The sequence below is a fragment of the Mesoplodon bidens genome (genome assembly GCF_964165515.1).
Source record: "Mesoplodon bidens genome assembly, chromosome: 1".
Taxonomy (NCBI): domain Eukaryota; kingdom Metazoa; phylum Chordata; class Mammalia; order Artiodactyla; family Ziphiidae; genus Mesoplodon; species Mesoplodon bidens.
Genome location: NC_138176.1, coordinates 136,617,935 through 136,645,006, shown reverse-complemented (window position 1 = coordinate 136,645,006; position 27,072 = coordinate 136,617,935). Strand labels below are relative to the sequence as shown.

At 37.0% G+C, this 27,072-nt stretch overlaps 1 protein-coding gene across 1 annotated transcript; it reads left to right on the top strand.

Annotated features, from left to right (window-relative positions):
- Window positions 1–1,693: 1,693 nt before the first annotated feature.
- On the top strand, window positions 1,694–16,526 carry EXOC1L (exocyst complex component 1 like; the record flags this gene model as incomplete). The annotated part of the gene is made up of 3 exons (XM_081231103.1): window positions 1,694–1,814; window positions 10,457–10,587; window positions 16,260–16,526. 3 exons carry the CDS (start codon window positions 1,694–1,696, stop codon window positions 16,524–16,526), a joined length of 519 nt encoding a protein of 172 aa, XP_081087229.1.
- Between the last annotated feature and the right edge of the window lie 10,546 nt (window positions 16,527–27,072).

Sequence of the window (27,072 nt, the reverse complement as noted above, 5' to 3'; positions counted from 1 at the left end):
TCTGGCTTTCCTAGGGATGGCCATGTGACCCAGTCATGGCCACCAAGATGTAAAAGAAAGTCTGTTGGCTGGTTTCTGAGAAAGAGTTTGCTTCTGACGAAAAGAGAAATCAAGGACAGCAACAACCCCTCCTCTTTCTTCCTGTCTTTGGAGCTGAACAACAGTGGCCTGAGGATAAAAAGCCAACCTCTGAGACAGAAGATCAGAAAATGGCAAGCACCTGGGACCCTCACCTATGAGTCCTGAGCTAAATTTGGGACTGCCTACTTGCAGACCTCTTATTATGAGAGATCGTTTAACATCTTTCCTATTTACAACTTGATGTCATGTATTCTGTTACTTGCAGCTGAGTATACCTTGGATGGACTCCTGCTTTGTTTATTTATTTTCCATCTACCCCACTAAGCTCCAGAAGAGCAAGGAATGGACCTATTTTCTTCATTGCCATTTCCCAGTCCTAGAGCAGAGCCCGGCACAAAAATCAGCCCTTGAATAATATTTGTCAAATGAATGAATGCCCCCAAATCTTCATTGCTTCTCTACTTCCTTAGAATAAAATCCAAAGGATTACTCTGGCATTCAAGGCCCTTCATGAGCTGGTCCCACTCAGTTTACCTTTCCACCCTTATCTTTTACTTCCACAAATTATATAATTTCAGCAAACCGGACTGCTTCCTGTCCTCCCAAGCACCCCCTGTGGCTTACTGATCCGAGCTTTCATTCCAACATTCCTTCCACAGAATATGCATCTCCCCCTCCTCCACTTGGATACTTCCCTCTCACCCTTCAAGTTCCAGATCTTCCCCCATAGCACTGTCTCTGATACTCTCCAGGTACAAATAACTTTTCTATATTTCCTTTCTCTTGTGCCATTTATCACTTTTAAACATTTATGATAATTATTTGGTGTACTCATCTCTATTAAATTATAAGCTTCTTGAGGATAGGAAATCCACCCTCCCAAGAAACAGATACGATGCTTTGCTCCAGTAGGTACCTAGTAAATTTCTCTTTGTGAGTAAAGAAATGAATAACATTAAAGTAAGCCCATTTTAAAAATAATTTGGATGCAGGAATGGATGCTGACTCTCTTGAAAACAAAGGTCTGAATGAATTGCAGGAGGGGAAAGAAAGGAGGGAAAGAGACTTGTTGGAAGTGTCAGGAGAAAGCACGGGTGCTTTTTCTCTTGCCGATGACAGCAAAGTTCTTAATGGAAGATGATCCCAATCGATAGAGCCAGACAGATTTATGTAACGGAATCAAGCTGAAGTAGTGGTCTTCTTCTGCAGAGTGATGTGAAAGTGGAAAAGGTTACTAGACTAGGGAGACCAGGGGACTCCATAAGTGTATCTGCTGGTGTTCATAAATATGTTGCCCATCCACAAACCACAGGAGAGCTCCAGAGAGCAGCCTCCTTGAGCCTGGATGCTGGAGAGTGACAGCGGGGCTGATGCCGCTGCTGTATTTTGGCTGCCGCCGCTGCTGCCACCAGTCAGATACCGCAGTGAGGGGTCTGATCGCGCTGAGTGCTCTCAGGAGCCTGGGTCTGGCTAGGAATGAGAAGTTGAAAGTGAGGGTTGGGAAGTGGGCAGGACTCACCGAGGAGCTGCAAACCAAACCAAGAAATCTAGGGAGCAGAAGGAGAGAGAGTGAGCTGGAGCCAAGACCTCAGGCCAAGTGGAACTGGAGGAAATGTCATCATTGGTAAAGGAGGACTTGGAGAAGAAACTGTTTAAGCCACTCTCGCAGAATCTGTACGAGTTTATTGAAATAGAGTTCTCGGTCCAGGACAGGTATTACCTCTGTGTGTCAGGTAATCTGTTCTTTCTGTTATCATTTCAAAACGTAAATAACCCCAAGATGCTTGGGTGATAGAAGGACATTTTTGGGTGTTTATTTTCCTATGCAATAACAGCAGATGTATCTTCTTGTGATAGAACTTAACTATGTGAAGATGAAGAATGTAGATTCTACAGAATTTTTTTAAGTGCTAAAATGGAAGACAAAAAAATATTGTATTAAGAATATTTTGGTTAATTGTTCAGAAATGAAACTGGGTATGTGCTTTTGCTGATTTGATTATTTAGTCTCCAGTCTTTTATTTAATTCACTTGCATGGCATGCAGTTTTCTTGTGTAAGAGCTTGTTTTAAAAAATTCAACGGAGAGATCTCTATATATTTTTAAACATATTGGAGAATTGAGTTATATAGCTCTATTTCCAACCAATCTGGACAACTAGGGTTCTCTCTTTTCATGCTAGGAAAGAAAAAAAAAAAAGACCTTAGATTTTCTTCTGAGGCTTATTTAGACTTCCTGGTGGCTTATTTTGAGAAGAGAAATGATCTTTTAAAAATTCTTTCTCACAGTATGCTCGCAGAAACACTATTTTAATGATAGAAATTAGTTCATGAAGATGGAACTTTAAGGAAATGTTCTCTAAACTAATTAAAATATTTTCCCTCATATTTTAAAAATTCATGAAAATTGTCCAAAGGTAGGAATAAGCTTTTGAACTTAATTATGATTTACCTAACCTGTAATTTTTGTGGTGAATTTAGACAGAAATTCTTGTGCCATTATTGAATTTAATATAAGCATTTCCTTTTCCCAATCCATGCTTTTTAATAGTTTTCAGGGGCTTCGGAGGAAAGAGCTTAGAAACTCTAAGTTTTCATTGTAAACTTTGCTTTTTAAGGCACACAGTTCAGCTTTTTCAGAAAATTTGTTATAATTCCTTTCCTGATAATTTGCTTAGAAGAACTTTCAAAAGTTGTCAAGAGGGGGTACTATAAGGGAAGTAGAACATCTTTAAAGAAAGTGCTAAGAACTCTTTAAAATTCTATAATTCCTAATAAGTATATGAATATTTACTTAATAATAAGAATATTAACATTTATCTAATACTTTACCCAGCATATTTTGCCAAATAAATAAAAAGTGTAAGGCTTAGCATATCAGCAAGTTACAAAACTTAAAATCAGTCCACGAAAAAGAAAGAAATCAAATGGAAAAAGGTCATATGAAACAATTTTAGAAACTGTATTATATTCAAACGATCAGATCACTATATCTCAAAGTATCTTGACTTAATATATTAGAGAATATGCTTATTCCAACATTAAAATTTAATAATTTTATACCTATTATAATCCTACTTTATAAAGCTAATTACTCATCACATAACATTAGTGTATACGTGTTTTTTAAGAAACTTATAAAAAATAGAACAATCAATAATGCATATTTATTTACCAGGCATTATTTACATCTAGTTTACCACATGTATCTTAATGCCCGGCTCCAACTATATAATTAACTTGTTCTATCTGGCACGGGAAAAAAAAAACAAACACTCCTAGAATTAAATTTTTGGAAATGGATGTAATTTTTTCCCCAATATCCTCAAGTTCTGAGAAAGACACTGTGGGCTGGGGTCACCTGCTGTCTGTTTTCATAAATGACATGAATCCTTTTAACCAGGATTGGAACAACAAGGGGTTGGCATTGTTAACATGTGTGAAGGCAACCTCTTTAGGGTTCAATGTTTTCATCTGGACAATGACCACATAAAGTAGGTGATCACTTTCATTAGTAAAATTCAATGATTCTGTCATGTTAGAAGCAAAGGAAAAACAAGGTTCTCTTAGATGTGAGAAAGAGAAGACAATATTGTGATATTCCAGGTAAAAGTTAACATTATAAGTCATGTTCATTCACCAACTTTATGACTCTTCTACATATCACATCCATCAACTTGAGAGCACTTTCCCCAAATGTGGTATCTCTTTATGACCATTTCAAATGCAATTAGACAGAACAGTAATTTAAAATAAAGTCAGTGTGATGCTTGCTAGTCCTAAATCTTTGACGCTTTACTCAGAAAATCTCCATTGATAGGAATCAAGCAGGCCATATCTCAACTGTTGAGGCAGGTAACTCCAGGTTTTGAATGCTGGCCACCTTCTGGGAGTAGGGAGACGTATAGTTATGATTTCCTCTTTATATCCTACAGTCCAGCAGTTCTAAATTTGTGAGAATCAAGTCTAGAGTAGTTAAATCTCATCATGCATTTCTCAAATTTAAGAAGATATGTTTAAATAAGTTAAACTTTCTATTTATCCAATCAGAGTCTGTCTTTTGCAGGGGTCTCACAACCAGATGATTGTGATTTACTGTTGCCTTTATAACTTACTTTGTCAAGGTCAAAAAGCAGATGTCTTAAATTCTGTCTCCCTCTCTGAAGTTTGCTAGGATTTACGTTGGGGATTTCCTGGCACCTCTGTCTCTCCCACATCAGGGTTTACATGGTCATTTCCCCTTGAAATTAGCTTCCCCTAGCCTAGAACATCATTATCCCTGGCTGTTAAAAGCGACAACTTCTTAGGAAGGAGGGAGGAGCTCTATAAAGTACTGAAAAAGAAAGGGACAAGTCAGTTGTGCAGTGATGAGAATGCAAATGAGTTAAAGAAATTCTGAAGGACTTGAAATCGCATGTAAAGTGATTATGGCTGATTGGATGGGAAGTAGCAGGGCATGGTGGAATGGACCTTGGAAGGCTAGGAGTCCGACACAGCTGGTGTGAAACATGACTCTGCTTTGCCCACCTGCCAGCTGTGATATATGGGGCAATGTTCTGGCCTCGGTGTTGACCTCTCTGAACCAGAAATAATAACATTTACATCTACACACAGTGCTCTCCTCTTAAATCCTAACTAGGGGGGAAAATGATAAATTCTATTCCAAATAGGGCTAGAATTTTATCCCAAATTGGAAGGTGGGGTTATATTGTTAAAATTACAGAAAAGAATGTATGTACTGTGAAAACATATGCTGAAATATTTATGTATAAATAGTATATGTGGTAAATAAATATTTATAATAAAAATAAATATACAGTAAACATATGGAAGTATGTATATTTATATTTTATAAATAAAAATTGTATACATATTCAGATACAGATTTAAGTATTCACATATATTTAGAAAAACATTCTCCATTCACAGGTAATTAATTTGAAAATAAATGGCATTTGCTAGAATTATGAAGATAGTAGGCATAAATTCTCCATACCTATTACATGTTGATGCCAAAAAAGAACTTCTCTGTGAACCGGAGAATTGAATAATTTTGTGAAATCATTTATACTGTTCACAGTAATAAGAGTGTTAAATAAGTTAACAAGAAAAGGAAACAAAATACTAGAGACTGGGGGGCTTATAAACAACAAACATTTATTTCTCACAGTTCTGGAGGCTGGGAAGTCCAAGAACATGGTGCCTGCAGATTCGGTGTCTGGTGGGGATCTGCATCTTCATAGACCACCTTTTTCTCCCTCTAACCTTGCAGGGTGGAAAGGGCAAGGGAGCTCTCTGGGGTCTTTTTATAGGGACACTAATCCCATTCATGAGGCCTCTGCCCTCATGTCCTAATCACCTCTGAAAGACCCCCACCTCCTACTACCATAACCTTGGGGGTTAGGATTTCAACATAGGAATTGAGGGGAAGGAGGGACAAACATTAAATCTAGAGTATCCAGTATTGCCCCCAAATCGATTTGATTAAAATATTTCTAGAAAAATTATTTGAAAGTTACTTTTTTGATGAAATCAGTAATAGCATTCTCAACAACCCCAAGACATCACCAATACATTGAAACATTTTCACTGAGGCTTCTTGTCTTTGATATCTCATGGTAGTTTTTCCCTATTACTTAATTTCAATGATGAAAACAATTATGTAACACTGGGATTGTAAAATGACAGTGGTTTATGTATTTAAAGTTTTTCTGTGCAGTTTACTCGTGAGCTACTATTTTTCCTGCTCTGCCAAATTATATTGGTTCACTTGGCCAATCTTCTTTCCACTTAGCCTCATGAATAATAGTGACTATTTCACCGTGATAATAAAGGCAGTTATTAACAACAATGTTTATTTTGAAATTAAAAGTGAAGATAAGTTGTTAGCGTGAAGTTAAGATGGTTGTTCTGAAAATGCTAACTAAAATAGTGAAACTGGAGCAGGTTCATTCTGAAAGTCCCTGGGTCTATAGATATCACTAAATCTTAATTAGATAGCGGCACATCTGATGTTACGGAAACCATCTCTGTGAACATTTTGACTATATAAACATTTCTGTTTTAAGACAATGAGATGTTTCCACTTTGCCACTGCCTTAATGTGAATACGGCCATTTAATTTTAGCTAGCAGCAGAACTCAAGTATGGAACTTAGGGATCGGGTCCACTCCAGCCTGCGCAGACTTTTACTCTTGGCTAAAGACAGTTCTTGGAACCTCCTTGGCTACAGAGGAGACTATTTTGCCAAATTAAGGAGGTTGTACCATCTCTGTGCTGCATCACTGTATCAAAAGGTTAACTTTTAAAGCGTGCATTTTATTTTCTTAGTTTGTTATTAGTGGGACAGTGACCGTTAATGTAAGAAAACTTGATGACTGGTAGGTCCTACCTTCTTAACATCTCTTTCTTCATTCCCTCCCTCCCACCCATCCTTTACAGAACGGCCCGAGAAAACTTTCTAAAATGCAAAGCTCAGCCTGACCATTCACTTACAGTCCTTCAGCGACAACACACCTCACCCTCACCAATCTCCCCAAAAACAGAGCTTTCAGGATAATATTTGAACTCCTTAGCATAGCATTCTAGACCATTCAGGCACCAGCTCCTGCCTACCCTGCTTGCTACCACCTATTCACCCCTACCCTTCATGCCAGCAATACTAAATGCCTGTAAGGACTCAAAAGATTCAAGTATTTTATGCTTTTGTACACATGCTGTTCCAGAACTCCCTTTACCCCTTTCTTCATTCTAACTCCCATGGTCCTTTACAACTCAGATAACCTCCTTCAAGAAGCTCTCTCTGACCCCTAGTGGGATGAAGATGTCCCTTCTCCATGTTCCTATAAGACCCTGTCCATGCCTCATTCACAGCACTTGATCGTGTGTTTTCTCTCTGAAACCTCACTCTCTGGAATTTCAGCAAGAGCAGGAATGGTGCCATAGGGGAATGCACTTTTTCAATGCCTAGCCCAGGGCTTTGTACAAAAGGGGCACTCAAATACTTATCAAATTAATGAAACAAATCAGTAGGTCTACAGTCAATTAGCTGGTTATCATAACATGTAGATGAGGCAGTGGAATTTGCTTCAAATGATATTTTTATACAGTATCCAGTTATTTCTCCCCATCCCCATCCTCTCCCACATCCTAAGTCGCCAGTGAGATAGCTAGTCAGAACAAGAACATTATTATTTGGTTCTGAGGTAGAGCCTTTGTCTGGACAATTACCTCCTAGTGGAAGGAGCTGCCTCCAAAATCTTGTCCTTAGTTAAGTATGACAGACATGCTTCCACTTCAACACACCAGCCTAATGGCTTCTTTTCTCTTTTCCTTTCCTCTTTCCGAAGCTAACATCTAGACCAGTGGAAGTGGACCTTTTTTAGGGTTGGAGAAGTGTACACGGGCAGAAACCCACCAAATTTTGCAGTTTCAGGAGACTCACAGTCTCTGAGCCAGTTTTCTTACCCAGAGTTAAGATCTTCCACACTAGGTCCCCTCCAGGACATGCCCCTCAATCACTCCTTTTGTCCTCAAAATATGCAATCACTCCTCTTCCAAATTCTTGGAATATGTGATCTAAATCATAGCCTTTATTCTCTTATCTCTCTTTCTAAACCCTACCTAACATAAGAACTGGTGCATAGTACGCACTCAGTATAGTTAGTCCATGAAGGAGCCCTCTACAAGCTGTTTTCTGCCCTCCCCATTCTAGAGAAACTGCCCTCAGGGAAGAAATCAATGATCTTCCCCAAGTCAGATTCAATGCCAGGACTGAACAAAGTTACCCAACAAAGTAACTTCATGGGATTGTCTCCAGCTCTTGAAATTCTCTGTCCTCTTGATTTCCATAGCATTGCACTGTTGGGCTTGTCTCTTTTCTGCTGGCCCCTTCTTAGACCTCTCTGCTGGCACCTTTTTTTTCTCTACTCTGTTTCACCTCTTTCCTCTGCTCTTTTCCCTATAAACCTAGTTTTGGAAACCTGTCCACACGGAAAAATCCCAAGTCTGTATCTTCATTCCTAAACTATAAACTTCCATCATCTCCTTCTCTTCTGAGATAGTTTATGGAGCTCATCTGTACATCAAAGACTAAATTCACTATTCCACCCAACCATGCTTATGTATTTGGTTTCCATCCAGTGTTGTGAATGCCTCATTTAAAATCTAACTTAGATTTACCACTTCTATTTCCATTGCCTACATCCTATGCCTAGATTCCAACAACAGCCTCATAAAGAAAACAGAACAAAAACGGAAACAATTACTATAAACCAGGCACTATCCTAAGTCATTTATATACTTTAATCTTTATACCCTATGGGTTTGTATCACTCTGATGTCCAGTTTACAACATGAGAAAACTGAGGTTTAATCTCTCTAGAGATTAAATAATGAGATTACAGACCACACTGTAAGAAGTGGTGTCATGATTTGAATCCGGAATGTTTAATTCCAGAGCCCACTAAGACACACTACCTCTTCTAGGGACCTCCAGTTCTTCTTTCTTTTCTTCTTCAGTGTATCCTGGGCATCACTGATTCCAGAAAAATACTCCTTCAACAGGGCACCACTGTATTAGTCTCTTGTTCAAGGAGGAAAGAGACTTACTGAATATGTATTACAGTATGAGCTTTCACTGAACTGACATAGTGCCCTCTCCTTAGATTTGTCAACCTGCTCAGACTCCCTTCTCTGGGAGACTGAGTTCAGCTCCATCATGAAGTCTAAGCTCAACTGGTTGCCTTAATTTCAGTATCACCTGCACTTACAGAGGATAACTACTCCCTTCACCAGTCCCAACTCTGGAGCCCTCACTGTCCAGGCCAGATTCCAATCCGTCCCATCAGAGGGGGATTGAGACACCATGAGTCCACAGTGGTTTCTGTCACTTTTCAAAACATTTTCACAATCTGGTTAACCTTGTTGTCAACCATACCCTAACACCAATCAATCTATACAATCCACTGTCTCTAATCCTACGTGGTGAAGTTCAGGGTCTATTGTCTACTCATTTTGTCATACTGTCCTTCACCTAGAAATGCCGTCAGTATCATCCTTGCCTTTACTAATTTTAAAGCTCTATCTCCAATTCTATTTCTTCCATAATTATTTCCTTTACTATTCGAATCCTCTCCCTTCTTAGAACTTCTGTTGAACATATAGTCTGTTCCATATTGCTTATCTATCACTATGATTATATTGTAATATATTGTTTTAATCTTCTTAACTAAGAGGTCATGCCAAAGTGATGCTTTCCAGAACCAGAAGAGAGTCTTCCCCAAACACAAATTCCAGTCTCATTCTTAGAAGACAGAACCAGCTTGTAACTCTCCAAGTGACATCATCCATCTTGAAAGTTTAAGATATTCAATTCCCACTGCCACCTCTTTATAGTATACCTGTATACCTTCATATTATATATTTTATGGGACACATGTGTGTTAGCCTTGTCTCTTCAACAAAACCATAAGTTTCCAGAGGGCAGGAACCATGTCTCATACTTGTACCCCCTGTGGCATTTGTAATAGTTCTATCAGGCAAATAGTGGATACCCAGTAAATACTCCCTTGGGAACTCATTGATAACTTTCAGTCCAGGAACTCTAACATCAAATGTTGCTTCTTCTAATGTGTTCATATGAGACCAAACACAATGATTTTAAGACCAGGAAATTATTTCCCTCATGTTGTTCACATAAAATAAGCAATGATTTTCCCATACCTTTCAAAGTATAGTACTAAAGTTTTTTGTCTTGATGGCACATTTTGAATACTAGGATTTTGGATACATACTACAGAGGATTAAAAATCTCAAATGATACCAAATAGGTCAGTAGTTGCTGTTTTGCAAGCACTCTTACATCAAAAATCTCACAGCAACTTAAAAAAAAAGTGTGCACAAGTATTTGCATGGTCAGTCTTCAACAGTGGGTTGCTGTGTGAGCAGAACCATTTACTTTCCTGTGCTCATTTTCTTATATTGTCATCAATTAAAATTCCAACTTGTTCTGGTAAACACTTTGGCACTGACAGTATGCTCACACTAAGCCTCCTATTTCCTGCCCTGAGATGAACTCTATCCTCCACCACAAAGCTCAGAGCTGAAAGCACAGAGCTCGGTGTTCTATCTGACAGACATTACCGCGGCTGTATGTGACCACAATTGCAGCAAAAATAAAGTTAACACACTGAGGAAATTTGAGGGCATACTCATGAAGCTTCAGATACCTCAGGGTTCATAACTGGGGTGCAGATACAATGTATGTTCAAGCTTATTATAGGAAAAGGAGATTCATAAATACTGAAAAGTATGATGATGAATAATTTATTATCTTCTAAGAGTCTATGTAAATGAAGTGTTTTTCTGTCCTACAGTGACCAAAAATGAAGAAGTAAAAATAATTATGGTGAAACACTACAGAATAGGTTTAGATGAAAAATATGAAGTAACCAAAAAGTGGTCTTTGAACGATCTGCGGATGATCGATGGAAAAGAAGCAGATACAGTAAGTGTTATGTTTTGTAAGGGAGATGTGGGATCAATATGCTGGAGACCTTTATGGTTAATATCTTACTTCATATATTTTTGGCATGTACTGAGTGTTAAAATGACATATTATTCTTAAGTGGTACAGTTTAATCTACTGGGATGATCTACTGGTTTATTTGTTCTGTTTTTATGAGTTTAAATTTGAATTTTGTCAATTAGATTTAAAGCATCTTTTCTAAGGTCTTTTTAACAGGTTAAACACAATCTTCCAGTCAGTTCTGAAACTTTAAATATCTGATGCTTCCACCACCACTCTCTCCCCAGCCCAGTTTCCTCCATAAGTTGTGGGGATTCCTTCCCTCATCTTCTTCAGATTTTACTGTCAGTTAGCTGCTTGATCCTCTGGAAGGATCAATAACCCTTGGAAATCCTACAACCTCAGTGTTGAAAGTGGGGAAAGGGTGTGTACTTTAATCTCTTGTATGACCACTTGAAAGTGGTTTTCCCAGTCTCTCCTTGAACTCTTCTACTGATGGAGAACTCATTACCACATGAGTAAATCCATTCTATTTCCAAATTAACATCCTTTATTTTTACATGTCCCACTTATGTTTAACTAAAATCTCCTTCACTATAACATTCACCCATCAGTCCTAGCTTTGTCATTTGAACCAACCAGAATAAACCCAATCCTCCTTTCACATAGCAGCCTTTCCAATGTTTGAAGACACTAATAATCTTCCCTCAAGTTTTCTCTTTTCTGGGTTAAATGTAACCATTCCATTCTTTAAATAATGCTCATATGACGATCAAATAAGATAACAGGACAGGATTATACAAACACTAAGAGGTCATAACGCTGTTGTTATTTTCTCCCATGACATTGCTGCAACACCCTTCACTATGCAATTTCTTCTCCTCTGGAATGTTTCAGTTTTTCCAGAATTAAATACAATACTTTAGAATTAGCATGACCAGTTTGTATTTCCTTTGATCTGGATTCTTATTTCTAGTAAACACTCAACTGAGACCTCAGGTCTTTTGGGCATGAATTGCCATTTAACCTGATCTGCTGTACCTTCTACGTACATGGAATAAAATCTAAATAAAAGCCCTTCATGATCTGGCTTCTTTATATCTGGTCATTTCCCCTAAAACTTTATACAGCAAAAGTGCTTTAATACTCTCGGGGCTTAGAAAGCTCAGTCACCTCCATCCCTCACCCCATTCTCAGATTCCCTATGGAGTAAAGTCCTACTCATGTCCCCCTGCCCTATAACCCCATTGCACAGTGGATGTAAATAATCCAACAAACTGCAACTGTTGACTTACTCTGTCTCCCCTCTGGATTAAAAACTGTAACCATTCCTTTTCATCTTTTATTGTAGCCTTCTGCCTGGCAGTTATCAGGGACTCAATAAATATTTCTGTTATTGTTGGATGAATTAGAATTTAAGCTCATTTATTCTTAAACTGATTAAATGCCATATTCTTAGGTTGGCCTATTGTTCCCACCTATCAAATCTTCTAATATTTTGATTTTTTAATATTCATTATAGTATGATGTAGATTTAATGCGCACAGCATTTAGGACTTCATTCAAGTCAATAACAAATATGATGAAGCAGGCAGGGCTAAGTGCATACCTCTAGGTAATTGATAGGTTATCATTACTACTACTATTATTACCACTACTAGCAGCACTGCTACCTGCTACCATCTCACACTCAGTAAACTCTTACCAGATGACAGGAACCACAAAAGCTCTTTCCCTATATAACTTCACATAATTGTCACAAAAATCCCATGAATTAGATTCTATCATTATTCCTGATTTACAGATGAGGAAAATGAGACATAAAGAGATTAACTGACTTGCCTAAGGTCAAATAACTACTCTAGAGATGGAACTAGACTTTACCTCCAAATCTATCAATTTGTCTTCTTTGGACTGGTTGTTTATCATCTCTACAAATTTTTTTATTCAGTCATTCACTGAGAATTTATGGTATACCAGGCTCTGCTAGGCTCTGAGGATACAGTGTTAAGTTAAATGGACATAAGCTCTTAATTCTGCCACTTAATTCTGCCTTATTAATTATCTAGTCTGAATATCTAAATTTTCCCCTTAAGATCTTTACTGAAATCAATATATGTTATCTGCTATTATCTTATCACCTAGGAATCCTATTTTTAAAATTTGGTGTGTTTGGCATGACTTCTTGGTGAAGGCATGCTGGAAATCATTGCTTTCTTTCCTAAGTAATCATATAGCATTTTTCTGACATTATATTCTACCTAAATGTTCAACACTTAGGAAATAGTTAAATATATTTTTTCATGTCAATATGCTGGAACATTACATGGTCATTAAAAGTCATTTTTCCAAAAGAATACCTCAGAACACAATTGTTCACCATTTAATAAGTTTTTTAAAAGTCAGCTGAATACAAAACTTTTCTATAATATTATCTCATTTTACATATTTAATTTATCATAGTACTGAAAATTGAAAGCTGAACCTTAAATTTTAATACAAAAAAATGTATGTGGGTATGTAAATGTATATATGAAACTAACCAGTACTTTAACAATAATTATCTCTGTATCATAGGAGTACAAATTTTTAAAGTATTTTCTTCTATATACTTTTAGGTATTTGCCAAAATTTCTATACTGCATTGAATTTTATCACAAGTCAGTGTCAAGTTGACTAATCTGTAGTTTCAAGAATTAATCATGCCCACCTCTTTTTTTGACCATTTTCTTATTTTTTTCTCAAGTCCTCAAGTGAATATACAATTTATTTAACATTCAAACTTCATTAAGACATGTGCAATATGTCAATTTTATTGGGGGTTTAACCCTATCTAGGATGATTACTTGCTGGGGCTTAGCAACAGGGTCCAAATTAGCACTAATTAAATACTTTATTGAATAAATATAATACCAAACAAAATGCATTCAAATGCTTTCTAAAAAAAATCAATTTTAAAGGCCTTTCTATTCAGGCTAATGACAAACACAATAAAGGTAGATATGCTAGTTTAACACAATTGGCTGATTTTATACAGCCAATTATACAGCCCTTATATCTTTTAGTCTGCAAGTATATTATTAAATGATAGAGAACATCTAATACAACTATTTCTACAGAACTAGGAAATAAATTTCTAAGAAAGAAAGATTTTACAGACCCCATCTTTTATACCCACCCCAAGAGTAATACCCCAAATGTTACTAATGTCATAATTATTTTCTATAAGCTTGGTCAGTGCCCGGGGATCAAGCCTGTCAGCTTAGATTCATTGGAAGCAGCTAGCTCTGCTCTATTTTCTCCTCACCTTTCTGGCCTTTAATTCCATCTCTATGTTGTTAATTATTCCCTTTCCCATTTAAAGATTGTTATCTTTCATAGTGAGCTAGATACAAAAGGGAAATTGAGTATTTCTATTTTTCGGATCACTTTAGGGTCTAAAATATTAAATTCCCAAAAGAAAACCTAAAATATCCAAAGAGTAGTTCTTTTAAATATTTCTTTTCTGTGGTTGAAGTAAAAATATCTCAGTTGTTCTGGGAATTTCCACTTGTCCTCCCTTTTGTAATTGAATCCCCAGGAGTCAGCATATATTATATTTTTCTCGATAGCAATGATACAGTTTTAAATAGAGCTATTTCAAGCCAAAAGTTGTCAACCTTAAAATGGAATGGAATTGAAATTGAAGTCAATTTATAAAGCAGAAATCAGAATGACTGGGGATTTGGAGACTGACGTGGTGCAACAGAAGAGAGAATGATGTAGCAGGAAATGGGGTTGGGCTGAGTGAGAGCTTAGTCCTTGTCTTGGCTCTGCCAATAACTACATGTGTGACCTGGGCTTCACCCCTCTGGAAACTATTATTCACTATTACATTACATTATATTACATTATATTTAATCTACTATAAACAAGGGATTACTGAATGAACTATGAGATTCCCTTTTAGCTCTATCAAAAGAAAGAAAGAGAGAGGAAGCGGGAGACAGAGGGAGAGAGGAAGGAAGGAAGGAAGGGAGGGAGGGCAGGAGGGAGGAAGGAAGGAAGGGACAGATGGATGAACTTGTATTCTATGTTCATGCCTGCTTAGGCTTCAATTATCAGGCTAATGGAAAAACTTAATCCCCTCCAAGTATCTCAAAAGAACAAAGGATATTTTCTACATGATAAGGAGTAAATGTTTCTCTGAGGAAACTACATAAGGAGTATGATTAGTATCTGGTGATGGAATGGGTGTGATTTCCTTTCATTGAGATTCTCTAAAGAACTGTCCTTCAATCTGCAATCATGACAGCTAGGAAACATTTTGCAAGGTGTGACTAGAGAACATTGTACTTAAAATCACATCACCCTTGTACATTCTTTTTTTTAAAGTATTGTTTTTTAAAAATTTTAATAGTGTAAAGCAAGGTGATATTAACACCAGTATCACAATCTTTGGGGACAGATTTGGGAAAAGGAATTATCATTCATTAAGCTCCATACTAGTATCAAAGTTTAAATGATTAATCTCATACAAACTTCATAGCAACCCTATCTAAAAAGTGAAGGCCAAATATAATAAGTGCCCTGCCCATGGTTACATCAGAGTCAAAATGGTTGGTTAACTCCAAAACCCTTGTTCTTTTTCCTGTCTCCTCTAAGAATTTTCCTATTTGAAAAAGAAATTGCAAATACATAAGTTCTTATATACAAACTTTACACACTGCATGGTAACAAGTCATTAATACTTTTGCTTGGTCTGGTCTCTCTCTACCTCTTTATCATTTAGGGCAATGTTTACCTCCACTTCTCTTTTTATAGGATGACTTCAGATCAACACACATTTGTTGAGAACTTAGAAGTTGCTGTGGATACACAAAAGATAAATAACTGAAAACCTCTGCCCTCAAAGAGAGTTAGGAATTAGGCAGATAATGAATGCAAAAGCATTTTGTAAACTGAAAAGCACTTTATAAATGCAAGGCATAGTTGTTACTGCTATTAGTAACAGTAGCAATGATTATTATTTTAACATGTAGGACCTAGATTAGGTTTGATGCCTACTTTTCCCTGAAACATCTCCACTAGAAGTATACAGCCTAGAGCAATCCAGTGAGTCAGTCTTTAGTAAATTGTCAGTTTCAGTCAAATGATTTAATGATCCTTGCTATTAACTTTAAAAGTAATTCCTTGCTATTAACTTCAAAGCCAGCAAGTTGGTGATCTGTTTTATGCCAAAGGCTGATTAGCCATTCTGTATTTCCCCCTTCTACTATTGAAATAGCACAAGGGACCAACCTCCTAGTAGAGAAAAGGAGAAACCTTTTCTCTCCTGTGGAAGCCTATAATTGGGTTTATTCTTTTCTTCCATCCCTATCCATCCTCTCAAATTCACTACCCTGGGAAGACTTGGTAACTGCGCATTTTGACACATATTTATTTGCACAATTGAAAAATCACAGATGCTTCAAAAATAATCTTTCTTATTGTTGTTCTTTTTAGAAGCAACATGTTTGAAACAGGTAGTTTTGGAAAGCTCATTTGTAGATTTTGGGAAAATGTTCGATACTGATACTTTACAATCAATACAACAATCAATATGAGAGAATCCAGGAAATCTAGCTACTTTCCTGGCTACAAACAAAATCATGTCTCTCTTTTTCTTCTAGGACAATCCATTTTTTGATCTGCACTTCAAGAAAGTGTACAGTTTGGAAGCATATAGTTGTGCTTCCAAATATGCCTTTGTTCGAACTCTAAACAAGCTGAATCATGCATACCTTAAGAAGGACTTACGGATTGTGAACTTTGATTCTACTTACATTAATGATGATTCCATTTGGTCCTCCAACAACAAGGATTGCTTGGTCCTTATGAGAATATGCTTTTATGCTTTCAATCTAGTGTGCTTGTCCCTGTGTCCCCTGCCACTCTGAATATGTATACCATGTTCCTTCATCAGTGTTCTATGAAAATGGTTCCCTAAGTAAATATTGATAGTCATGATTTTGTTTTTTCCCTTTATCAGTGACTCCTATTCATATGAAAATAAAGTGATGCTTTGTGAATTGCAGTGAAATGTGTTTCGATGCATTCATTCAATATTCTGTACTTTTGCCTATGTGTTCTTTCGTAACTTTGGAAGGAGTTGGATGGTTTTGACTCAACTAGTATTCTACTAAGGGGTATCAAAAATTATCTTGAAAGGTCTAAATAAGTGGAAATACATCCTGTTTTCATGGACAGGAAGATTTAATATTGTCAAGATGTCAGTATTACCCAAAGTGATCTGCAGATCAATATAATCCCTATCAAAATTCCAATGGCTCGGGCTTCCCTGGTGGCGCAGTGGTTGGGAGTCCGCCTGCCGATGCAGGGGACGCGGGTTCGTGCCCCGGTCTGGGAGGATCCCACGTGCCGCGGAGCGGCTGGGCCCGTGAGCCATGGCTGTTGAGCCTGTGCGTCCGGAGCCTGTGCTCCGCAACGGGAGAGGCCACGACAGTGAGAGGCCCATGTAACGCAAAAAAAAAAAAAAAAAAAAAAAAAAAAAAAAAAAATTCCAATGGCTTTTTTTGTAGGAATGGAAAAGTCAATAGTCAAATTCATATGGAGCTGCAAGGGACCCCACATAGACAAACGATCTTGAAAAAGAAGTACAAAGTTGGAGGACTCACACCTCCCAATTTCAAAACTTACTACAAAGGTATAGTGATCAAAGCAGTATAGTACTGGCATAAAGATAGACATACAGATGAATGGAATAGAATTGAGAGTTCAGAAATAAACTCATATATCTATGGTCAACTGATTTTTGGAAAGGATGCCAAGTTCATTCAAAGGAGAAAAAAATAATCTCTTCAACAGATAGTGCTGGGACAACTGGATATCTACATGCAAAAGAAAGAAACTGAACCCCTTTCTTACAGCATACACAAATATCCTTAAAATGGATTAAAGATGTGAATGTAAAACCTGAAAGCATTAAACTCCTAGAAGAAAACATAGGGGTAAATCTTCAGAACCTTATATTTGGCAATGGATTTTTATGACATCAAAAGGAAGAGCAACAAAAGAAAAATTAGATAAATTGGACTTCAACAGAGTTACTTTTGCATTAAAGAACATTATCAAGAAAGTGAAAAACAAACCTACAGAATGAAAGAAAACATTTGCAAATTGTATATCTGATAAAGGTTTAATGTAAAGAACTCCTACAACTCAGTAACAAAAAGACAAACACCTAATTCAAAGATAGACAAGAAACTTGAATAGACATCTATACAAAGTATACAAGAAAAGAAACTCAGCATCATTAGTCATTAGGGAAATGCAAATCAAAACCAAATTGTAACCCCCTTCACATCTACTAGGATGGCTATTTTTAAAAAACACTGAAAACAAGAAGTGTTGGCAAAGATGTGGAGAAATTGAAACCCTCATACATTGCTTATGGGAATGTAAAATGGTATAGCCATGGTGGAAAACAATTTGACTTGTCCTCAAAAAGCTAAACATGGAATTACCAAACAACCCAGCAATTTCACTCCTAGGTATATACCCAGAGGAATTGAAAGCAAGGAGTTGAATAGATGTTTGTACACCAATATTCACTGCAGCATTATTCCCAGCAGCTGAAAGATGGAAACAATGCAAGTGTCCATTGACAGATGAATGGATATACAAAATGTGATATATCCATACAGTGGAATATTATTCTGCCATAAAAAGCAACGAAGTTCTGATACATGCTACAACATGGATGAACATCGAAAATACGTGAAGTAAAATAAACCAGATACAAAAGGACAAATACTGTATGCTTTCACTTATATGAAATATATAGACAAAGCAAAGTCGGAGACAGAAAGTAGATTAGCAGTTACCAGGGGCTGGGAGGAAGAAAAAATGGGGAGTTATTACTGAATGGTTATAGAGTTTCTGTTTGGGGTGATGAAAAAGTTTTGGAAATAGATGGTGGTGATGGTTGCACAACACTGTGAATGTAATAAATGCTGCTGAATTTTACATTTTTAAATGGTTAAAATAGCAAATTTAATGTTATATATATTATACCATAATTTTTAAAAATAATATATGTTAAAAATAATTGAATTGTACACTTTAAATTGGTGAATTGCATGGTGTGTGAATTATACATCAATAAAAATGTTAAAAAGAAAAAAAGGGGGCTTCCCTGGTGGCGCAGTGGTTGAGAGTCCGCCTGCCGATGCAGGGGACACGGGTTCTTGCCCCAGTCCAGGAAGATCCTACATGCCGCGGAGCGGCTGGGCCCGTGAGCCATGGCCACTGAGCCTGAGCGTCTGGAGCCTGTACTCCGCAACGGGAGAGGCCATGAGAGTGAGAGGCCCGTGTACCGCAAAAAAAAAAAAAAGAAAGAAAGAAAGGAAAAGAAGAAAAGGACTACTTTAAATCTACTAGAAGAAAACATGGGTGAATTTTTTTATAAACTGAGAGTGGGGACAACTCCTAGCTATCACTCAAATCTAGAAACAATGAAGAAAAATGATTAATTTAACTGCATCAATATAAGAAGACTTTGCATGAAAAGAAAAACTATATTCAATCAAACGACAAATGACAAACTTGAAAAAGTGCAAGTTATGTAGCAATACACTTATATCTTTCATATACAGATTGCTCCTAAAATTGAAGAGTTAAAAAAACTAACTGCAATTTGCTGAAAAATTAGTAAAAGATACATACATAGAAAAAGAATTGCAAATGACACTTAAACATATGATGTTTAACCTTGCCCATAATAGGAAAAATACAAATTAAATATACAATGTGATCCTGTTTCTTATCTCTCTATTGGAAAAAATTCAAAACTTTGACAATATTCCATCGGGAATGGGAAAACAGTTCCCCTCATTCACGGCTGTTGGAAATGCAAGAGAGTACAAATCTGATAGGAGAGGAATTTGAGAATATCTTGCAGAACTATGTATACATTTACTCTTTGATATGGAAATTTTATTTTATTTCTAGGACTCAGAGGCATCCCAAAGGTACTTTGGCAAAGATACAGAATGACAAATGCATAAGACATGTGACATTGTTTGCAAGAGTGAAATATTTCAAATAGTCCAAATATCCATCTTTAGAGGAAGAGGCCTGATTGGAGGTCATTGGCATGGGGGAGGTGTTGGCCGGCTAACAAGAAGCTGAGCATACTAGGTGACTGGTTAAAGGTATATATATGGCTTTCTCTATAGTTGGTCCTAAGTCAGAAGTGGGGGCCAAAATTAGGGAAGCTGGGTTATTAATCAAGTCCTGGTCGTTTGGGGCCCATTACTACAGGGCTATTATTAGGCTTTCTAGACTGGTTGCTACAGATAGTAGTTTGACTTCCTGGACTGGTTACTGAACATACTAGTTTGGCTTCCTCAGCTGGTGGCTGCAGGTGGTGGGGCAGAGTTCTATTTTTATATATAATCTGGCCATTGTCCATTTGTATATTCAGAAATATCTTGTTTATGATGATGGTTACATAACTGTATACACTTGTCAAAATCCATCGAACCTAAAACCATATCCAGAAGCTTAATTGTTAGTAATATTGGTAGTGTTATTTTGACAGTATCATAGGAGTGTGAGTACTGTAAGATTAAACACATGTTATCACATTAATGTCATTAGAAACCGAGATTTTTAAGCCTAACAGAGGGAATATACAAGTAAAAAATCAAAGAAATTAAAGCCCAGTAACAGTAAATTTAACTGGAAATGGTAATATAAACTTACTAATATAAACCCCTCTTTTTCAAAAAAAAAAGCATGCATTTTCTAGATTTGTCTACTGAAACCGTGAAGCAAAGACATCGTGAGGCATGAGCATCTTAGCATGCAAGAATGTTCTGCAAATACCATCTGCCACTGAAAAGACTGGAGTCTATTTAAAGAAATTACTGATTCCAGGTCTGGGACAGAAAATGTACAAGATGAACATGGGACATCTTGATGTACCAGGAAGAAAGGAAGCTATCAAAGTCAACTGGGGTCAGTCCAAGGACACAGGAGCCAACTTGAAGTAGCTCCCACTGGCCTAAGACGACACAACTTGAGCATAACAGGAAAATGACTAAAATAGAATGAAGCACAACAGATATATTTAAGTTCATGAATTTACAATACTAACAAAAATATATCATTTGTTGTCTTTGAAATATCTGAAAATAGACAAATAAAGGATAGACTCAAGCATGTATCTTGCCGTTCCCATAGGAACTGTATTTCAGGTGACACACGATAAGGGGAACTTTTAAAGAAGAATTCCAAATAGTGAGTGCTGTAGGAATGATAGAACTAGAAAATTACCATTTTTCAATCTCTAATGAAATAATGGATTTAGGCAACAATTATAAATGAATGTTAAAAACCATTAGGTGAAAGGTTATGGGGAATTTTATAATGGAGGGAGCAGGCTGACTCTACCTGAACCCAATGAGCAATCTTAGTATCACCAAAAGTGGGTCAGCCAGCCTGAAGTGCTCATGACGTGATGTGGTAAGAAGTACATAAGCACCATCAATGAAGGAGTCTTATCTAAAAAATGAATGTGAATCTAATCAGTCTTCTAGGTTTAGTTACTAAGTTTTAAGAAATATGGGAAATGAAGGAATAAGCTAAATGGCATGCAAATACAGAATGTGAAATTCTATAGCACCAATGACTCAGTTTCTCTACAAATCAATTTTTTAAGTGTGTTGGGGGAAGGGGTAGGAAAACTGTTTATTATTATCTTATTTCTTAATATAAAAGAGACTTAAGAAAATAACATCCAAATATAGCATGTTGGATGCTATCCAGGGACCTGGTGTGGACCCTGATTTGAATATCCCAAGTATAAAAAGACTGAAACAGGGAAATTTGAATTTGGAGAGTATTAGATAGTAAGGAACAATGGTTAATTTTCTTAAGTGTTACAAGGCTGTGATGAGTATGTTTTATAAAAGTCTTTATAAATTAGATAAGACAGTTAGATACTATGATATTTACTGGTGATATGACATGAAGTGGGGATTTATTGTCCAATGTTGCAGGAAGTAAAAATGGAGAACAATGTAAAATAGGATTGTTATAGTCATTATTGAAACTGGGTGATGAATCCATTGGAGTTTATTATACCAGTCTCTCTACCTTTGTGTATGTTTTTAATTTTTCATGATAAAACATTTTTAAATACTTACATCTATCATTCTGAAACAAAGGTTGAAGATCATTTTGAAATACCATTCTCTTATAAAAGGAGGCAGAGTTACTTGAGAATGGCTGGGGCAAGGAAAATACTAGATGAGCCCAGAACATCTAGGTGCCAGAGGATAAGAAAGTGCTCAAAAAAATAAATAAATAAAAAGAATGAGAGCAAAAATACACAGGAGAGAACTTTAAATAGCTCCCAATGACCAGCACTGGAACAATTTGAACAACAAAACAAGAATAAAGTAAATATCTGAGTCCATACTGACAAAAATGAATGAATGAGGGAAGAAGGGATAATTCTTCCTTATGGTATAATTCCAAATAAGAGAAGTAGAAGGAAAGAGGAAAACTAGTAAGTGTAGAAAAATGAGGGAAATAGAGAGTCACCATCAAAACACCACAGTAATAATTGCTGCAGGTAAGATAAATAAATGTGTGTTAAATTAGTGAATGAAAGTTTAAGGAGAAATAGAACATTTTCATAGCCTCAAAGTATCCTTTTATTCAAGAAAGGCACATCACCTCTGTGCTATATTCTTCCCCCAAATCCAAAACTTTGTCTAATTGTGAGAAAACATCAGACAAATCCAAATTGAGAGACATTCTGTAAGTTACTACTCTTGAAACATAACAAAATGGCTGTTGTAACAAAATGAAAAGGCAACCTAGTGAATGGTAGAAAACATTTGCAAATCTTAGATCTGATAAGGGGCTAATATCCAAAATACATAAAGAACTCATACACTTCAAGAGCAAAAAACTAAGCAATCCAATTAAAAAATGGGCAGAAGATCTGAATAGACATTTTTCCAAGGAAGACATCCAGATGGCCAACAGGCACATAAAAAGGTGCTCAACATCATTGATCATCAGGGAAATGCAAATCAAAACCACAGTGAGATATCACCTCCCACCAGTTAAGATGGCCACTACCAAAAAGACAAGAAATAGCAAGTGTTGGTGAGGATGTGGAGAAAAGGAGACTCTCATGCACTGTTGGTAGGAATGTAAATTGGTGCAAACAGTATGGAAGTTCCTCAAAAAACTAAAAATATAACTAACATATGATCCAGCAATTCCACTTCTGGGTATTTTTAAATACCCAGAAAATGAAAACACTAACTCAAAGAGATATATATACCCCATATGTTCACTGCAGCATTATTCAAGATAATCAAGATATGGAAACAGCCATAGATATATGAATGGATAAAGAAAATGTGACATACATGCACACACACCACACACACACACACATACACGCACACACACACAGTGGAATATTATTCAGCCATAAAAAGAGTGAAATCTAGCCATTTGCTACAACATGGATGGATCTCGAGGGCATTATACTAAGTGAAATAGGTCAGACAGAGAAAGATAAATACCGATGATCTCTCTTATACGTGGAATCTTAAAAAAAGAAAGAAAGAAAAAAGCTCATAGATACAGAAAACAGACTAGTGGTTGCCAGTGGCAGGGGGTGGGCAGTGGTGGGAGAAATGGGTGAAGGCAGTCAAAGGTAAAAAGAAAAAATAATTACAAAAAAGTAAATAAAAATGAAAAAAACAATAAGATCAGCTTTCTGAGCCAGGCAAAGGGAAGGAAAGTAAAGGAAACAAAAGTATAAGGTGTGTATATTCTGTATAATTTCCTGACTTAATTGACTTTTTTCAATTATCTGGCCAGAGCTGTGAGGAAAGAATCTATTCCAGGCACCTCTCTCTCTACAAGATGGCTTGTAATGGCCATTTTCTCCTGGTGTCTTCACATGATCTTCCCTCTGTGCATGTATCTGTGTCCAAATTTCCTCTTTTTATGAGGAAGAGTCATGTTGCAAAGAGACATATTGCATTAGAGCCCACTTTAATGACCTCATTTTAATTACCTCTCTGAAGACCTTATGTCCAAGTAAGGTCATATTCTGAGATACTGGGGATTAGGACTTCAAAACATGAATTGGGGAAGGCTAGGGGTGGGGTGTAACAATTCAATCCATAACACTGAGAAACAGATTGGAGGACACCTAAGGGGACATGACAACTAAATGCAATGTGGGGTCCTGGTTTGGAGCCTACAACAGAAAAAGGATATTGTGGAGAAACTGAAGAAATCTGAATAAGATCTGTAATTTACTTAGTGATATTATACTAAAGTTAATTTCTTAGTTTTGATAATTTGACTATGGTTATGCAAGATGTTAGCTTTGGGAAAAGCTGGGCCAAGAGGGTATGGGAGCTCTCACTACTATATTTGCAATTGCTCTGTAAGATTAATTTTTTTTTAAAAAATTAAGACCTATTTGAGTTGATTTCTATGAAGCAGCTAAAAGATGAAGAAGGCCATCTATACAGATAGTATCAAATTGTGGTAAAATGAGTTAGCTGCATCTCCCTCCTGGAAACCAAATCACTGCTTTATCTAGTTATGCTGAAAATGGGAAATGTCCTATAGTTAGGACAACAGGTAAAAATACCTTTTATCAAAGCAGGCAGTTCGGGGCTTCCCTGGTGGAGCAGTTGTTGAGAGTCCACCTGCCGATGCAGGGGATACGGGTTCGTGCCCCAGTCCGGGAAGATCCCACATGCGCTGGGCCCGTGAGCCATGGCCGCTGAGCCTGCGTGTCCGGAGCCTGGGCTCTGCAACAGGAGAGGCCACAACAAAAATAGTTAAGATGGTACATTTTATGTTATATGTATTTTACCACAATTTTTTAAGTTAAAAAAATAATTGAAAATGTAAAGAAAATGAACAATCCACTGTGCTTTCAAATTTCCCACCCTTAAATAAATCAACCTAAAAACCATAAACTATCCCCAAAATTAACACTGCTGAGGATGTTAAGCCAAATAGAAATACCTGTACTGTAATTCTCCACCAATGCAAATACTGACAAGCCCCATTTATGTTTCACTGTCAAGAAAACATAAAATAAATTTTGTAGACACCCACAGCTTTCAGAAAGAAATCTTTTATTTTAACCATGCTGATGGAAATTGTTCCAGGTAAACTAACTTTTTAGTGACGGCTAGCTAGTCTTAATATCAAGTTTTTGTAAGTTGTTCTAACATAACCATTTCAGACTGGACAGCTTATAGCAGATCACTTTTATTGAATTTCTCCTAACAATCATGCTTTTCTATTTCATGGTTTGACTATCTCTTTTTTGCTCACTACCAACTTTAAATATTTTGCCTGAAGAGTCTGTGGTAAAATAGGTAACAAGCTTATTATAGAAGTCCCAGAGTTTATACACAATTCTAGGGGAAAAAAACAGTCTTGGGGACTCTCATAGAAAGCCCTTGACCCTCAAGGGCCATCATTAATGGTAAAAATTAATGATCTACACTACCTGTCACTAAGTAACAATGGCAACAGCAAGACCTTATCTTTGTACAGTTTAAGTGCCACTTACCAGAAAGTTACTTACTGACTACTGTTTAAACACTTACGACTTAGTATATGTGACAATATATCGTCCCACTGAATTTTATCCATACAAATGGTAAACAATTTAATAACTCTTTGGGACAAAGAAAGGATGTAAGTTTAAAGCAGTTAGAATAGTCAACATTAAATCTGATTTTCCATAAAAATGAACACAGTCAGGGACTTCCCTGGTGACGCAGTGGTTGGGAATCAGCCTGCCAATGCAGGGGACACGGGTTCGAGCCCTGGTCCAGGAAGATCCCACATGCTGCAGAGCAACGAAGCCCGTGCACCACAACTACTGAGCCTGCAGTCTACAGCCTGCACTCTAGAGCCCGTAAGCCACAACTACTGAGCCCGAGCGCCTAGAGCCCGTGCTCCGCAGCAAGAGAAACCACCGCAATGAGAAGCCCACACACCGCAACGAAGAGTAGCCCCCGCTTGCTGCAACTAGAAAAAGCCTCTGCAGCAATGAAGACCCAGCGCAGCCAAAAATAAATGAATAAAAAATAAACAAATTTATTTTAAAAAATGAACACAGTCAAGCCATTAATATTTATCTTGATTTGCTTACACTTCTAGGGTGCAGGTCTAGGCTTGCCAGCAGCACTGCTCCTGAATTCCCCAAGTTCAAAGAGGAGAAAAATATTGTGTCCAAGGCTTGATGTGAGTGTATTAAAGAAGTCACCCTGAGAATCATTAACCTCCACTTCAAGCCACAATATATGGTGTATTTTTGTCCATGGTAGTCAATTCCCAGAAGAGATTCTGAATTAGGTGAGAGATGATCTCTGCACTTCTGAGAGAATCTCTCCAAACGTAAATAGGGAGCTTAGCACTGTGCCTTTTATTATAATATCACCCTACAATATGTACATTGAATAAGGCAACTGCATTTAAAAAGCTTGGAGATGCAATGCGATTCTGCAAGCCAACCTCTGCCTTCCTTATAGTATTCGTATGCCTTATTGTATTACTTTTCTATGTTTTTCAGATGTGTATCTATATCTAGTTAACATCTATTTTTAGTATTTATTTAATTAATAGCAATACAGGTAATTACCATCCTCATTTAGTGTCTCCTGACTTCCTTCTATAAAGCTGCAAAGAAATGGAAAGTATTCTGTGGGGATATTTACATCTGTTTCTAATAAAACCAAAACAAACACTGATTGCTTTATGTGCATAATAGCAGAAGCTCTCCTCTCATCCAGTCACTGTTAAAGCCATTTATAATGAAAGAATCTGGAAAGTGGAGCTCTGTAATCCTCATTGTTCCAAAAAATTTTCCTGGCATTCTTTGTGTTGATACTAATGGTCTGACGTCTCTGAAAAATTGTTCTTCCTTCCTTAGACAGGAATGTGCATTATTGAGTTATAAGAAAACAATGCTAAGAAATAGAAAAGAGAAATACCAAAGTAACTGACATAATAAAAAGTTCCCAAAATTAGGGATAAGGAAAAAATGAGATTAAATAAACCCATATGATTTCTTCAAAATATAGAGATCCCTTGGCCTCAGACTCAAATTAAAGTCAATTAGACTTAAATTAAGGGACAGTTGGGACTGCAGTAAAAGTGGGCTACGCCTCAATCCACTTCCGTGAGATCTGCAGGGTTTCTCACCAAAGTCCTCAAAGCCAGTGACGCTGCCCAGCTGTTGGTACTTCATCAGGCAGAGTTCTGTGTTCAGTAGGACACTTCTGTCCTTCTCCTTCCGGGCTTTCAAAATGAGGAAAAGGGACTCCCCTGTCCCTTCAAATGGGTGAAATGAGTGCAGGTTACTCTGAGGGCTCTGAGATCAAGTCTCCACAAGCTTCACACCTCTGA